The sequence below is a fragment of the Myotis yumanensis genome, unplaced genomic scaffold, assembly GCF_028538775.1.
Source record: "Myotis yumanensis isolate MYYU_CA2020_CCGP unplaced genomic scaffold, mMyoYum1.0.hap1 SCAF_16, whole genome shotgun sequence".
Taxonomy (NCBI): Eukaryota; Metazoa; Chordata; class Mammalia; order Chiroptera; family Vespertilionidae; genus Myotis; species Myotis yumanensis.
The window spans coordinates 24,548,289-24,562,877 of NW_027223767.1; the positions used below are offsets into that span (position 1 = coordinate 24,548,289).

Consider the following 14,589-nt stretch of genomic DNA (forward strand, 5'->3'; position numbering starts at 1 on the left):
CACCCATATCATTTCAATAAACACTTGCAAGGATTATAAAATACTTATATGTAAGCCAGGAACAGGAAAACGCTGGGGGAGGAAAACGTGTCCTGGTGGCATCTGGGTTCTTCAGTGTATGAAGACAACACTGGCAATTCCTCTTGGGTGTGCATCAATATGCAGCTTCCAAACCCAGAAGGAATGACAATGCCTGTTTCACTGTCTGACTTCTCCAAGTGTCTCTGCTGAAGGAGAAAATGAAACCAACAGACCAAACACTATCATTGGAAAATACAGCTAGAACCAGACGGCCCTGTGCAGTTAGTGTTTCCTAAGGATGTCAAAATCTCGCCTTCTCATAAGGTGCTCACACTTTCTGAATCGAAAATAACTGGAACAAATGGTCTGACAAGTGTGGGTGTACCATGGGGCCGAAGGGACAGTGTTTGAATTTGGGACATACAGGAACCTGACATACACTACTGTGATACTCACAGGTGGAGACTTCCATAGAGCGGAGGGCCAGACAGGTTAACAGACATTTGCTCTCACCGATGGAGACTTTTGATTGCGTTATAAGAATTACTTGCTAAGCTTAGATGTTTTAATAAGTGGGCTATTGGGGCTGTGAATCTGGGGGGAGGGGAGGGGTTAAGGTTTTTGGAGTGAGGCTACCTGTGTGGAGCATTCTCATACTCTAAACATAAATTTAGTTTCTTGACATGTGATATTTCTCAAAAAGTATCTAGCCCCCAATGAACTTCCTACAAAACACATGGGACTATTAAAAATTAAAGGATGGGCCCTACCCGGGTTTGCTCAGTGGATAGAGCATCAGCCTGTGGACTGAAGGGTCCTGGGTTCAATTTCAGTCAAGGGCACATGCCCGGGTTGTGGGCTTGATCCCCAACAGAGGGTGCACAGGATACAGCCAATCAATGATTCTCTCTCATCATGGATGTTTCTAGCTCTTTCTCCCTTCCTCTCTGAAATCAGTAAAAATAAAAGTATATTTTAAAAAATTTTATGGGATGAGAACCAACCAATGAATGCATCAATAAGTGGAACAACAAAAATCCATGTTTCTCTTCCTAAAATCAACCAATAAAAAAATGAAATAAAAAATAAAAATGAAAGAACAATGCCAAATAAATGTTTTTGAAAACTAGGTCACATACTCATTTTGAAGAGTTGTGCATATTTTTATATTGACTATTATTAGGTCAAATCAAACAAAAGGGCATCAAAGCTAACACCAGGTCCATTCTGAGGACTACTTAAGGAAGATTTATGCTCCACCCAGAGTCTGAGCCCTTACCTGTTTCCCCCTGCTATTCATTGTTCAGTCGCCCTCCCTGAGGTCAGAAAACTGGCCCATCAGTCCACTGTCATTTTGGTGCCTGCCCCCGACAGGTGATGCACATACGTGCGCAGCCCTCCTCCCGCTTCCTTCAGAGGCCGTGTCAGAATGGTTATGTGCTCCCCAAGCCTCTGACAGGAGAACCTACTCCCATTGCAGCATTTCTAAGCCCACAATGTGGGCTATTGCTGTTTTTGGTCAAATGTGAAAGAGAAAGCTGTATGAATGGGAAGAAACGGCAGACTTTGATGTGCTCAGTAAAGCTAAGCTATTCCATTATGCCACAGGACTGCAAACCTGCAAAGCGATGTTTCTTCACGTGACTGCCTCACTATCCATTAAAATGTTATAGCAAACAGCCTCAGAATTGTCCATTTCAAAGATAACGTAATTGGTGCAAAGTGAAAGATGTCCTATCTTCAAGTTTCCATTTCCTTAGTACTCCTACGGCTTGCATACTCTGAGTAAATGTTAAAGCTGGGAGAATCCTATTACTGCATTTATTCACGTAACTCCCTGCATTACCGAGTCTCTAAAGTGGATGTGAAATGAAAAATATCCGCATGAGCCTGTAGGTTAAAGAGGAGACACTGGTGAGCATTCCCTCTGCAAACCTGCCCTGTCTGGCCTCACTGAAGCAGAGGAGGCTGCTAGGCTGAGCGGGGAGACCTAGGGCACTGCCTGTCTGTCTTCTGTGAATCGGACATTTAAACTTTCAAATAAAAAGACTAAGAGAGAAAAATCTAAATAAGTAATACAACACTTTCTACCTCTTGGCAAACTACCTTCTTGCCCCTGTTTCTCACAAATGCAACAATTTATAAGGAATATTCATGGTTTAGTCTGAAGAGGGAAGAACTTGGAAGGGAAGAATTAACTGTCATTGGAAGCTGTGTAACTGACAAATTTATTTGGTAAATGGAATTCTCTCAGAAAATAATGCAACTGAGGAGTTGCCAGATTTTACTTAATTTTCCTTTTCCTCAAGTTGGGAATAAAATGGGGGAGGGGAGTACACAAGTACATGGGCACATATTATTTACAAGGCTACAGCCAGTAAATTATGCTGCTAGTAGCTGCTCAAGAAGTGTGTCCTTCAGAGGGAAGGCAAGGGAGGGTGAGTGGGAAGAGATCAATGAACTTGTATGCATATATGCATAACCTGTGGACACAGACAAAGGGGTGGTGAGGGCCTGGGGGAGGTTAATGGGGGGAAAAGGAGGACCCTAGACCTATGTGATACTTTCAATAATAAAGATTAAAAAAAAAGAGAAGTGTGATCTTATGAGAAAACATTTCTCAGAAGAGCAAAGGGGGAAAGTCCACGCTAAAGGAGAAAATAAACGTGTGAATTATAGTAGAAACAACACTAGTGAAATGTGTGCAGAGGAAAACAACAATCTAGTCTTTGATTTCCTATTATACACACAAATCATACTTGTCTTTTTTCCTAATGAGTATTATATTTTTATATATAATGAGTACTTTCAAGGTAGGAAGATAGAAAGCACAGGATTTCACTTACATCTATACAGGAATATTTACTTTGTAAGACACAAAACCCAGGATCACAGTACACAGTGGTCATTTATTTAAATACTTGAAAAGGTCAATGATGGAAAAAATAGGTTTATCATGAGAGTTTATATTCATTAGACTTATTTTACCATTTAAAAAAGTGCTGCTTCTAGGTTATCCCAGACAGACATAGAACACTTCATGATACATGCAGCTGCTGAATCACTAGGACAGACACAGCCCTTGTAGAATGATTTACACTTTGGGAGGAAATTCAATTGTTGCAGTGGTGACTGTTTATTTGAACTAAAAACATTGATAATATACAAATCTTTTTTCTCATTTGATTGAAAGGGCTATAAAATTCAACATCCTGACAAAGGAAGCAACATAATCGCGCAGGTAACACCTCTAATTGCCTTTAGCTCCTCCTTCCTTAAAGCTCCTCACACTCAGTTATACAATTGTCTAGCTAGCCCGGTGGCTTCCAGGCTGGCCTACCCAAGTGACTGAAAGAAGGTTGTGATGGTAAGCTGACAATGACTTGTTTGTTTTTACAAACGGAGAGAAAGTGGTAAATTGTGCCTCTGGTACTTGAAGGACCCAAAGATCATTCGGAGTAAATGTAAATAAATAAGTGATCCATGAGTAAATACAATCTCTGAACTGACTTAAGCCTAGGAGAGTGAGCCAACTGAGCACTAACAATATCATGTAGAAACATCTAGAAATATCATTTCTAGAACTCAGTTTGGGAGACCATATCTTGCCTGAATATGTACATTATTTACAAAACATTCCCTTTTGGCCTCTGGAATTTAGCCACTTTAGTCTGGCTGTTAAGCTGTTTCTTTCCATATGCTAGCCAATACTGCAGTTACAACTATCGTTAAAATACTCTTATGCACGAATTACAAATAATTAATAAAGTAACTCTGCATGTATAAATATGTCAATATTTCTAGCAGAATTTAAAGCATTCAGAATGTACATAAAAGTATTTGTTTTTGGTAGGGGCCAGTATTTTTTTTGTTTTAAATCATCGCTGTTTCAATAATGCTTTGTACATGGCAAAGCCCAAAACGGCAAAAACAGTAGCACCAAAACTTGCTCGAAGCCAAAACGTGGAACTCTTGAGGTCAGCTTGTGTCACGTGCCTGTAGTCAGAAAATATAATTAATGTTGAAAACATGATTAGTATGAAAACACCAGTATTAACAGTCTACTTTTAGGGAAGTATTAGCACACTTGTCAGGCTAATTGCATACGGTAATGCTTAACCAAAAACATTTATCAGTATAGCCACATGTACATTGCTTAGTTGATCATTATCTTGCAATGTGGACATCAATAAAAATAACTGTCTTTACAATGAATTATGATTTGAGAGTAAACAACATTTAAATTTTTATACATTTTCTTCACATGGGAAATGGAGAACTTAGACAAATCATGTACCACTTTTTAATACCACCATGGTCCTTCAAAATGAAAGGAACTTAATGTGCAATTTTGAGTCCCCAGGAATTGAAAGCTATCTTGTAAGCAGTTAAGCGACAAGTGACAATACTTTTCTAAGAGCAATGCTTAAAGTCAACTTTGGAAATACTGAGCCCCATAAAAATTTGCCCAAAAAATAGCAAAGGGGGTGGGGAAGATTTACCAGTTTGCATTAATTTGGTTAATGCTGATTAAAGAAAGGAAAACAAACAAACAAACTCTGGTATTAGTCAGACAGGCAGTGACAATGATATCAACTAAAGGACATAGTGTAACATGATGGAATGAAAAGTAAATGATGTAAAAAAAAAAAAAAGCCATATTATGCATGACAAGAACAGGGACAGCCTGTACCACAAACTGAGTTTGTGAGCATGCTCAGTTAATAACACTGCTAAGCACCCTCAAGAGTCTCAAGTATGACAGCTTACCATGAAGAGGATAAAGCTTTAAAGCAAAGGTTGGAACATTTTATTCAAGCGTCACTGAAGTTTTAGTTAAGTGAACACAATTGAGGTGATGTAGAATTAAGAGCTTAGAGAGACTGTCTAGTTCAGGTTATTTTACAACTAAGTTAAACAAACAGGTTTGAAGCAAAAATCATACATCATCAAAAGACCAAGACACTGTTACATGCAAAAGAGTTAAGAGCCAAGAATAGAAATTGTGTAAAACTACTGTGCCTCAGTAAAAGACAAAGAGTGATCAGATTAGTTATCATAAAATGCAATCTGCACATTCCTGGAAACAAGACTATACTACAATCCAGAGCGCTCCATGCTTGGCACCCTGCAAAACAACACTCAGCACTCCGGTTTCTTATCCTCCCCAGTTTCTATTAAAAAAAAAAAATCACTCCTTACATAATTATTATTTTGCAAAGCAAAGTGATAACACAGATTCATTCCACCTTTTGAATTAGTCCTTTCAACAGGCAATGTTTTATTTATTGATTTGTTTGTTTAAAGTTAGGGAGGAGACTACTTAGGTTTGAGTTTTTCCAGCTGGAAAAACTCCAACAAGGCCAACAACCCACTGCTTGTGGGAAATGTTACCTGGCTTCAAGAAAAAGTGGACCATGAGATGACTCCATGAAGATGGAATCTTCAACAGAGCTGACGGCGTGCACCTGGTGAGTAATACTGCCTTCGTCGTCTGCTAACAGCATGGCACCCCACTCAGCTACCCGGGCTCTTAACCTTTTATACACATGCACACAGTTTGCGGTTCACAGCAGAGCTCACAAAAGAGGGAGACTGAAAATAACGTCTCTCAATTAAACAGCCCACACAGAAATTGAGTTGCCACCTTATATGATACATCTTATGCTTTCTATATTTAAAATAAATGTATTCTATAGCAAATTGCAAAACTTAAAAAAAACTATCTATATGTACTCTTTAAAATACTCACATAATAGGCAAGGAAACCTAAGGCTGTAATATATATTCTCTACATATCCCTCAGAGGCTGATCTTGGTATATCCAAAACACTAAGGGAAGCCCTTGAAACCAATACCCTAAGCCAGCAGTCACCAACTGGTGATCCGTGAGGTCTGAAAGGTTGGCAACCGCTGCCCTAAGCAGTACCTGACAACATGTGGTGGCCATAAGTATTCATTCAAAACGAGGCTAACAACTATTAATCAGAAGGTTTATAGATGTTTCTAATTACAGGCTACCAAAACCTACAAAATACATCTGTGAAAAATTGAGTTCAACATTCCAAATTCATAGACTGTTATGATCCTATGATGAAGGTTTCAAAGTTTACAATTCCAAGTCAATAGAGATGTACAGAATTTAAAGTGAGAACATAGGTTAAATGTGCATTAGAGCTTTTGCTTCAAGCTTTGGTGTTTGTGTGATTTTTTGTGCATTTTCACTGATGGAGGATTTTTCTAAAATTTTTTACATTTATTTTTTAACTTAGGGAGAGAAAGGGGTTAAGATTAAAGCTAGCTGCAATCACATTAACATCAGTCAAAATAATTTCTCATAAATATTCAAGTATAGAAGCTTATGAACATAGCTCCTTTTGTTGTATTTTAAGAAAGTAATACCATTAAAAAAAATAATGTATTCTGACTGACTTTATTGCTTAGTTTTCTTTTGCATTTTCAGATAGTAATTATTTTCCCCAACCTTCAATAGGCAAACAGTTCATATTTATATACAAACAACATAGATACATGCTCAAGATATAGCTAGTTAAAAATTGAAGGCAACTATTAACTCAAAATATATTTTAATGATTCCATTAATGTTACAGTAGTTGTTTCAGGCACTTTTAGACATGGAAAATCACACTTCTAGACACAGAAAGCTACTTGGAGAACTATTTCATGCCTTTGCCATGTGCATTTAAAATCAGCACCAACAAGGCTCTATTTACAGAACAGAAAGCATTTCTAATGGATGGCACATTTGTTGTTGCTTAGGTAACTGAAACATCTGAATAAAGAATAGTGCCATCTTGCGCTGGCTGGCGTGCTCACTGGTTAGTGTCATCCTGTGAACCGAAGGGTCGCAGGTTCGATCCCTGTTCGAGGTGTGTATGTGAGGCAACCGATGGATGATTTTTTCTCACATTGATGATTCTCTCTCTCTCTCTCATCAATGAAAAATATATCCTTGGGTGAGGATTAACATTTGAAAAAACAAACAAAAAAAGAAGAGTGCCATCTTAATTGTATTTCATAAGTATTAAGAATTGAGTCATGCTTCTCATTTTAGGTCTCAAGTAGAAGCAGAATAACAGTTTCATAAAACTGCCTCCCAATTCATTTCTAAATTCAAGCAAAAATAATTCTTCCATAATTCAAAAGTATAATTCTTTCAAAATGACTCACATAAAATATCATCTTAGAATTATAATATATCGTGTCTTATTGCATACTTTTTCTTTCTTCTTAAAGTATTTTAGTATTAAAAAGGTAATATATGCTCATTGTAAGATATGTGCAAAATAAAGTAGGGGAAAAAATCAACGACAGTCCTATCAGTTAAGGAACTGGTTGGCAAACTCATTAGTCAACAGAGCCAAATATCAACAGTACAACGACTGAAATTTCTTTTGAGAGCCAAATTTTTTAAACTTAAACTATATAGGTAGGTACATTGTTATTAACTTAATTAGGGTGCTCCTAAGGCTTAGGAAGAGCCACACTCAAGGGGCCAAAGAGCCGCATGTAGCTCGCGAGCTGCAGTTTGCCGACCATGGAGTCCTAAGGCAACTAATTAAAATTTGGGGCATTTCTTTTTAGACTTTTTCTATGTATTTCTTTTTTAAAAAAATATATTTTTATTGATTTCAGAGAGGAAGGGAGAGGGGGAGAGAGAAACATCAATGGTGAGAATCATTGATCGGCTGCCTCCAGCACACCCCACACTGGGGATTGAGCCTGCAACCTGGGCATATGCCCTGTCCAGGAATTGGACCGTGACCTCCTGATTCATAGATGGAGACTCAACCACTGGGCCATGCCAGCCAGGCTCTATGTATTTCTTATACAGCTGCAAACACAATGTGTATAGTTTATATAATGTTATATCCTTAAAAAAAACTATTATGTAAGGACTTTACCATATATTATAGAAACATAATTTTAAATAGCTACATTATATTCCATTATCCTAATGGTGGCTATTATCGATTTACTGGTGACTATAAGTAAAGTGATGAATAACTTTCTACATAAGATTTCTCTCTATATTTAGGATAGTTTCCCAAGATGAATATTACAGGGTTAAAAAATGTGTGTGTGCAAGTGTGTGTATAAAGGTTCTTTAAAAAAAAAAATCTATTGCTATGCCAGAATCATTACATTTTCCTACTCTATTTGGAATAAGATCATTTAGTTCAGCAGTATCTCTTTTAGAACAGAAGAAATGATGACTAACTGCTGAAATATAACTTTAATCAATCATTTGAAGCTTATCAGAGCTTTCAAGTTCGTAGGTGGATGCTGGCTTTGTATCTGAGAAGTGCTGAAGGCACATATGTCCATCAGATGACAAACACTTCTTGACACAGATGTGGGAGCCGATCACTATATTTGGGCTTGGGTATTATTAAGGCTGCTACTTAATAAGGCAGAGAGAAGGAAATGTTTCAAAATTCAGGCAATAAAGAGTTAAATTAAGAATTTTCTTTGTGGCCCTAGCCAGGATTTTCTTTGTGGCACTGAGCCTAGGTTTGGCTCAGTGGACCAAGGGTCCTGGGTTCAATTCCAATTAAGGGCATGCACCTTGGTTGAAGGCTCCTCCCTGGCCCGGGCCCTGGTTGGGGCATGTGCAGGAGGCAACCAATTGATGGGTTTCTCTCACATTGATGTTTCTCTCTGTTTTTCCCTCTCTCTTCCACTCTCTCTAAAAGATCAATGGAAAAAATATCCTCGGGTGAAAAAAAAAAAAAAAGAATTCTCTTTGTGAAGAGTCACACCAGGCATATAACAGAGTGACCAAAATTCCCAAGTACCTCTGCACAGAATGCCTTAAAGCAGGCATACAAGATGCTTTTGATTAACTCTGCAATTTGTGGTGAATATAAGAAAAAGACTCAAAATCTTTATTGGTTAAATGTATTGAACAAATAATAAAAAAGGAAATGTTATCAATTGCAATATTTAGAAACATAAAATAATCAAATCCCAAAGGGTTCAATGGCATTAAACCCATTTTAGCTACTCTCATAGGGTATGTTTAATTGTTTTTATGTGTCACAGGACTTTATATATCTGGAATATGGAAACTATATTAAAGAGATCTAAAAATCTGCAAAAATTAGAATGTGAGGAAGGGGGAGAATTCAGTGAGATCAGATATCGATTAACCATGTCTTGGGTTGCAAACTATTATGCAGAGGACAGAACAGTATAGTAGGACATACTGAAAAGCGACAAAGCTAAGACACTGTAGGAAGAGTAGTTCTACCCAGACTTTTTATCAGGCCTCCCCTAAAGCTTGTCAGAAACAAATTTGAATTTCCTATTTTTAATTTTTGTCACTCATCATTTTATCCTTTCCAAACACAACTCAGAGGTGTACAAATGCACTAATGTGAATGATCTTCTAATTTTATAATTCTATCCATCTAAGTATCTCAGGTATGGAGTTTTAAGTTAATACTTTGAAACAGCCTATATAATGGTCATGCATGTAACCTAAAGTTACTAGGGCTCATACGTATCGTATATAGCTTTTTGCTATTTCAATTACCTCACCCAAGTTAAAAACTGTATTGAGGTCACCAAAACTATAATTAAGTTTTCTGTTTTTAATAAGTCACATAAAAAAAATTCCAAACCTCCCTGCTTTTATTCCTCTCAATGCTTCTTCCTGGTGAAGTATTTTTTAAATATTTATTTCTAATAAAAATGCTTTTATTGTTAATAATAATTTTAATAATGACAATTTTCCTGATTGAATTAGTAGGCATGAATATTCTAATAAGATATTTCTCAAAATAGGTTAAAAAATCAAAATATAGTATGTATCCAACAAAGATGAATTATAACACAAAAGTCATAAGAAAACTGTTAACTGAGCATGCCTTAGTAGTAACACACTTTGGAAAAGGACATAGGTGTGTATCAATGTCAGAAAATGCTTTACCAAGCATTAGAATAAAAATTTAGATGATCATAGGTACATGGGAATATGCCATGGGAAACATAATATATAGGATAACTACAGATACTTAAAGATTAGTATAGGCAAACTCCACCTTATGTGCTCTTTGATATACTAACCAAATGGCAAAAATATTTTAATTTATATGCAGCAGCAGCAGCATACTTAATGAGAATCTACAACACGATCTCCTGTATAATTTTAAACTATGAAAAGTATCCAAATCCAAAGAAAAGCCTTGTAAGGACTTTCACACAAAGGAATATGGAAGTTTCATATAAAACTAAATGCAGGACAGACTTCCTTTCATACAACATGTTACTATAACATAATATCCTAAGAATTCTTACAGTTCCAACAGAATCTCTACAACATTAAGATTTCTAGGAACCTATCCTCTTCATAAAGCAATCCTATGAAAAGGTAGTTAATTTTGGTATGATGAAAGTAAAATTATTTCTTAAAAAGGGGGGGCTCTCACATTAAATAACATAATTTAAATTATATAAAAGAGGAAATTGAAATTAGGTGATTATTAAAGCAATATGGGCAAATGAAGTAAGTCATTAACGAATGGCTTAAGTGTCATATACATCCAATTTTAAAAATACATTAAAAAAAAGGGCAAAAAATACAATGGATATGACTGTCCGTCATATCTTTGAGTCTCTGGAAATAGTGTGAACTATCCACGTGGTTGCTAAAGTAAAATGCTGCTACTGAGCTTAAGAAGTAACATGAGCCTAGCTGGTTTGACTCAGTGAATAGAGTGTTGGCCTGTGGAATGAAGGGTCCCTGGTTCGATTCCAGTCAAGGGCACATGCCTGGGTTGCGGGCTCGCTCCCTAGTAGGGGGCGTGCAGGAGGCAGCCTATCAATGATCCTCTCTCATCATTGATGTTTCCATTTCTCTCTCCTTCTCCCTCTCTGAAATCAATAAAAATATACTTAAAATAATTTAGATGGCTAGTGCAAATAATAAAATGGAATAAAAGAAATCCTAAATCCAAAGTAAATATCAAAGAAAATCTCACCAAAATAATAAATTGTAAAATAAACCACTTTGGTTGAATTATAGGGTAGGATGAGTGGGTACAGACAGAAAACTAGCTGGGAAAGAGATTGAGAGGAGTTAAAAAATGACTAAATGGCACCGACAAACAAATGAAAATGAACACCTAAAGGAAGGGACACATTAAAGTTCAGAGCACTCCATAGTATAGTAACATCTTCATACTAAGTAGGAGTGTCTGAAGTCAGAATAATAAATAATAAAGTAAAATCCTGGGTAGTTCAAACCAACAATCAAGCTCACCCCTACATAATCATTTAATACTTTCACATTAAAAAGGTATTTAAAAATAAAAATGTAATCAAAAGATATTTTCCCCCAATAACATGATTTACACTGATATGAAAGCATTACCAAAGATTAAAATAATCTGACCACATTAATCATGCTCCAAATGTATTTAAATCAAAATAATTCTAGTTATTCATAAATTATTCTAAAGAAAAACATAAACTTATCCAGACCTGAAGGGTGAGCCTGTAATTACCAAAGTTACATGTGAAACACATAGTTTAACACTTGTCTCACATGTTGAAATCACTATACATTCAATTAAATTGGGAAAAAAATTTTCATTACTATTTTCTACTTAAAATCTGTACTGCCAGTTAATAAGGTCCAAAAAAGACAATCTTTACTGGTCAAAAACACATAGCTAGGGAAAAGATGGACAATTTCAGAAATGAATCTATTAAACTTGCGTAAGTATAAAATAATTAATAGGCTTAAATCCTCTTATGGTGAGGTTCTAGCACTTCCTTTTTTGGCATTGGACTATAGTCACTGAAAATATAACCAAAGTATAAGAAAAAAATTTTGAACAACATAATATTTAGAAAGGTACTTAAGGGTAGGTCCATTATCTTCTTCTTCTTCATATTTTGCCCCAGCTCACAGCAGATCCTATCCAAAGCAGGTACTTAAATTAAGTATTTAAATAAATAAAAGGGAAGGGTTTGAGATAAAGGGAGTATGTGGTCTCAAACATGCGTTATCTGTGGAAGTTATTTCTAGTTCAGGGATCGAAATTTTTATATGCACAATAAAACTGTGCTAATTTGAGATCAACCTATATGTACCAATATTTGTCTATCAATTTTTTTGCAGAAATTTGATGAAACTTTTTGCTTAAATCAAAAATTTAAAACTACCCTTTTAAAGTTCCAAATAAAAAACTAGGCATGGCAGATTTATAAAACCAAAGACTTAAGAGTTAGTATTGAGTGAGAATCCCTACTAAATTACAGTGAAAAGTTCTTAAATGACTTGTATTCAATTAATCATTATTTAACATTAAGATATACCTAGCCTGGCAAACCAATGGTGACCAACCACCAAAGATGCCAAAACCTGAGAAATACTAGGATAAGGTGATTCCATTCTCACCCCATCGCCCTGCAACTTCTTCAAATTTTACAGGAGAAAGGAGTAAAATGGGGAAGGGGAAGGAGGGTTAAGAGACATTTTCATTTCTTAGATGTACTTTGTTGTGTGTATACCTTCATTTTTACAACTAAGTCATATCTTAAGACAGAGGTTGCAAACTTGTGGCCTGTAAACAGGTTTTGTTTTTTTTTTCTTTCTGATTAACAGAAAACTTGACATAAAAACCCTGATTTCTAGTCTCATAGAATCAGAACACCTGGCAACACCAATAACAAAAGTCCAGAGCTGAGTTGTGGGGGCCTCTTTTGGACGGGGCCTGTCATAGTCCCCACCTCTCTTATTTTTTAAACTTGGTCACCTTCATTCATTTACATTTTCTATCTAGATCCTGTAGGCACTTCATTTGGGCCTCTACTCCCACCAACTTTATTTACATCCTTTTCTAAACCAGGAGAAACTTTAATATACAACTTTTAAATTTCTATGAAATAAATTATTGAAATACTATCAGGGATCAGGAAGGAGTTCTTTAAAGGTTTCCCTCCTCTTCTTTTCCATTCCTTCCATTCTTGATTATCAGGTATCAATGATGTATTGCAACATCACCATTAAATTATTTCTTATAAATAAATATGAAAAAATGTACTGATTTCTGCTCGAGGATCACTGTATAGAATAATATACTATGAGCAAGCTTATCCAATAATGCACACCCAACCTATTTCATTTGGAAGCTGATCTAAGAATAAAATTGTCATTAAGGAGCAGACAATAAATTAATCTGCAATTCTGGACAATCAAGGATTTCTAGAATAAATAAAATAGATGGTTTGTGATCAGCAATTACTAGGTGCCAAGGTAGGTTCACCAAGAATAAAACACCAAATAGATGTCACTTCCTATTTAGATGAAATTACCATGCTGGTAGATGAAAGGAATGTGGTAGAGAGTATATGTTTATTTTTAAAAAGCCCTCCATGAACTCTCTCATAAGGTAATAAGATAAACTATAGACTGGATAATCAAATATTTTTAACTGACAAAATAATCTTTCTCCAAGAATTCTGAACCTATGTTGCTGAGAAGAGTCCTCTAGTGGAGTGCTATAGGGTTTGCACGCTTTTTTTTTTTTTTTTTTTTTTTTTTTAGCGCTCTCTCCAATCTCTGGGTATTGGACATTATTTTTTATCAACAACTGGAAAGATAAAGAAGACATATTTGCAAATAACACAATGTTGAGAGAGATATATAGTGGGACAAATGACAAAATAATGTTTGAAATGACTGAGCTAGAACAAATGGATAAAAAAGAATATGACATTTAATAGAGATACATATGTACCTGCAATTAGATTCAAAGAGTCAACTAAAAATGGCAAATACACAATTAGCGAGGAGTGGACACTGCCTTAATAGCACTTCATATGAAAAAAAAAAATCTGATTTCAATTAACCCCAAGATTAAAATGCATCAACAGTGGGATGGGGCTGCTAAAACGTTAACTCATGCAGTAGACAGGTGCTGTCTTAACCATGGAACACGTCTGACCACTGTTCTGGACTAGTCAGGTCACACCTGGAGCACAGGTCCCCATTCTCAGCGGCACCTTTTAAGAGGTACTCTAAAAACCTAAGGGGCTTTGAGATGAGGACAACCAGGAATGATGAAGTCACTAAACCATCTAATTTAAGAAAAGGCTGAAAGAAATGGGGATGTTCTACCTGGAGAAGAGAAAATTAGGGGAGACATGATGGTCGTCTTCAAATGTCTGAAGGATTGCTATGTTGAAGAGGGAGTAGAATAGTCGTATGTTGTTCTAAAGGGCAGAACTAAAACTAAAGGAAAGAAAGTTATAGGGAAATCATTTTAGTTAAAAACAAAATAAAATAAAAAACAAAAAGCCCTCTCCAACGAGGAAAGCCACCAGCAGACAAACAGCACACTCTCAGGAAGACTTGTAGAAAGGCATTCTAATGGGAGGTTAGGCCAGAAGAATGTTAGAATCCCTTCCACCTCTACCATGTCCAAATCAGAGCTCCTGAACGTTGAGGTTTAAACTAGCCTGCAGCTCCTCAGACAGGCGCAACGAGAGAATCTGCACTGCTACTTTAGGAGGTGCCATTCACGGGACAGAGCA

At 36.2% G+C, this 14,589-nt stretch overlaps 1 protein-coding gene across 9 annotated transcripts in view; it reads right to left on the reverse strand.

Annotated features, from left to right (window-relative positions):
* Positions 1–2,912: 2,912 nt before the first annotated feature.
* RHOT1 (ras homolog family member T1) overlaps positions 2,913–14,589 on the reverse strand; it is a 55,135-nt gene continuing 43,458 nt past the window's right edge. For 4 of the 9 annotated variants that reach the window (XM_070394876.1, XM_070394878.1, XM_070394879.1 and 1 more), the window contains one exon: positions 2,913–4,017. In XM_070394876.1, the coding sequence (XP_070250977.1) occupies positions 3,900–4,017 (118 nt within the window). In that variant the 3' untranslated portion in view covers positions 2,913–3,899. Of the gene's footprint in view, positions 4,018–5,415; positions 5,560–14,173; positions 14,288–14,589 lie in introns of all 9 variants that reach the window. The other 5 variants (XM_070394874.1, XM_070394875.1, XR_011468468.1 and 2 more) reach the window with 3 other exon arrangements.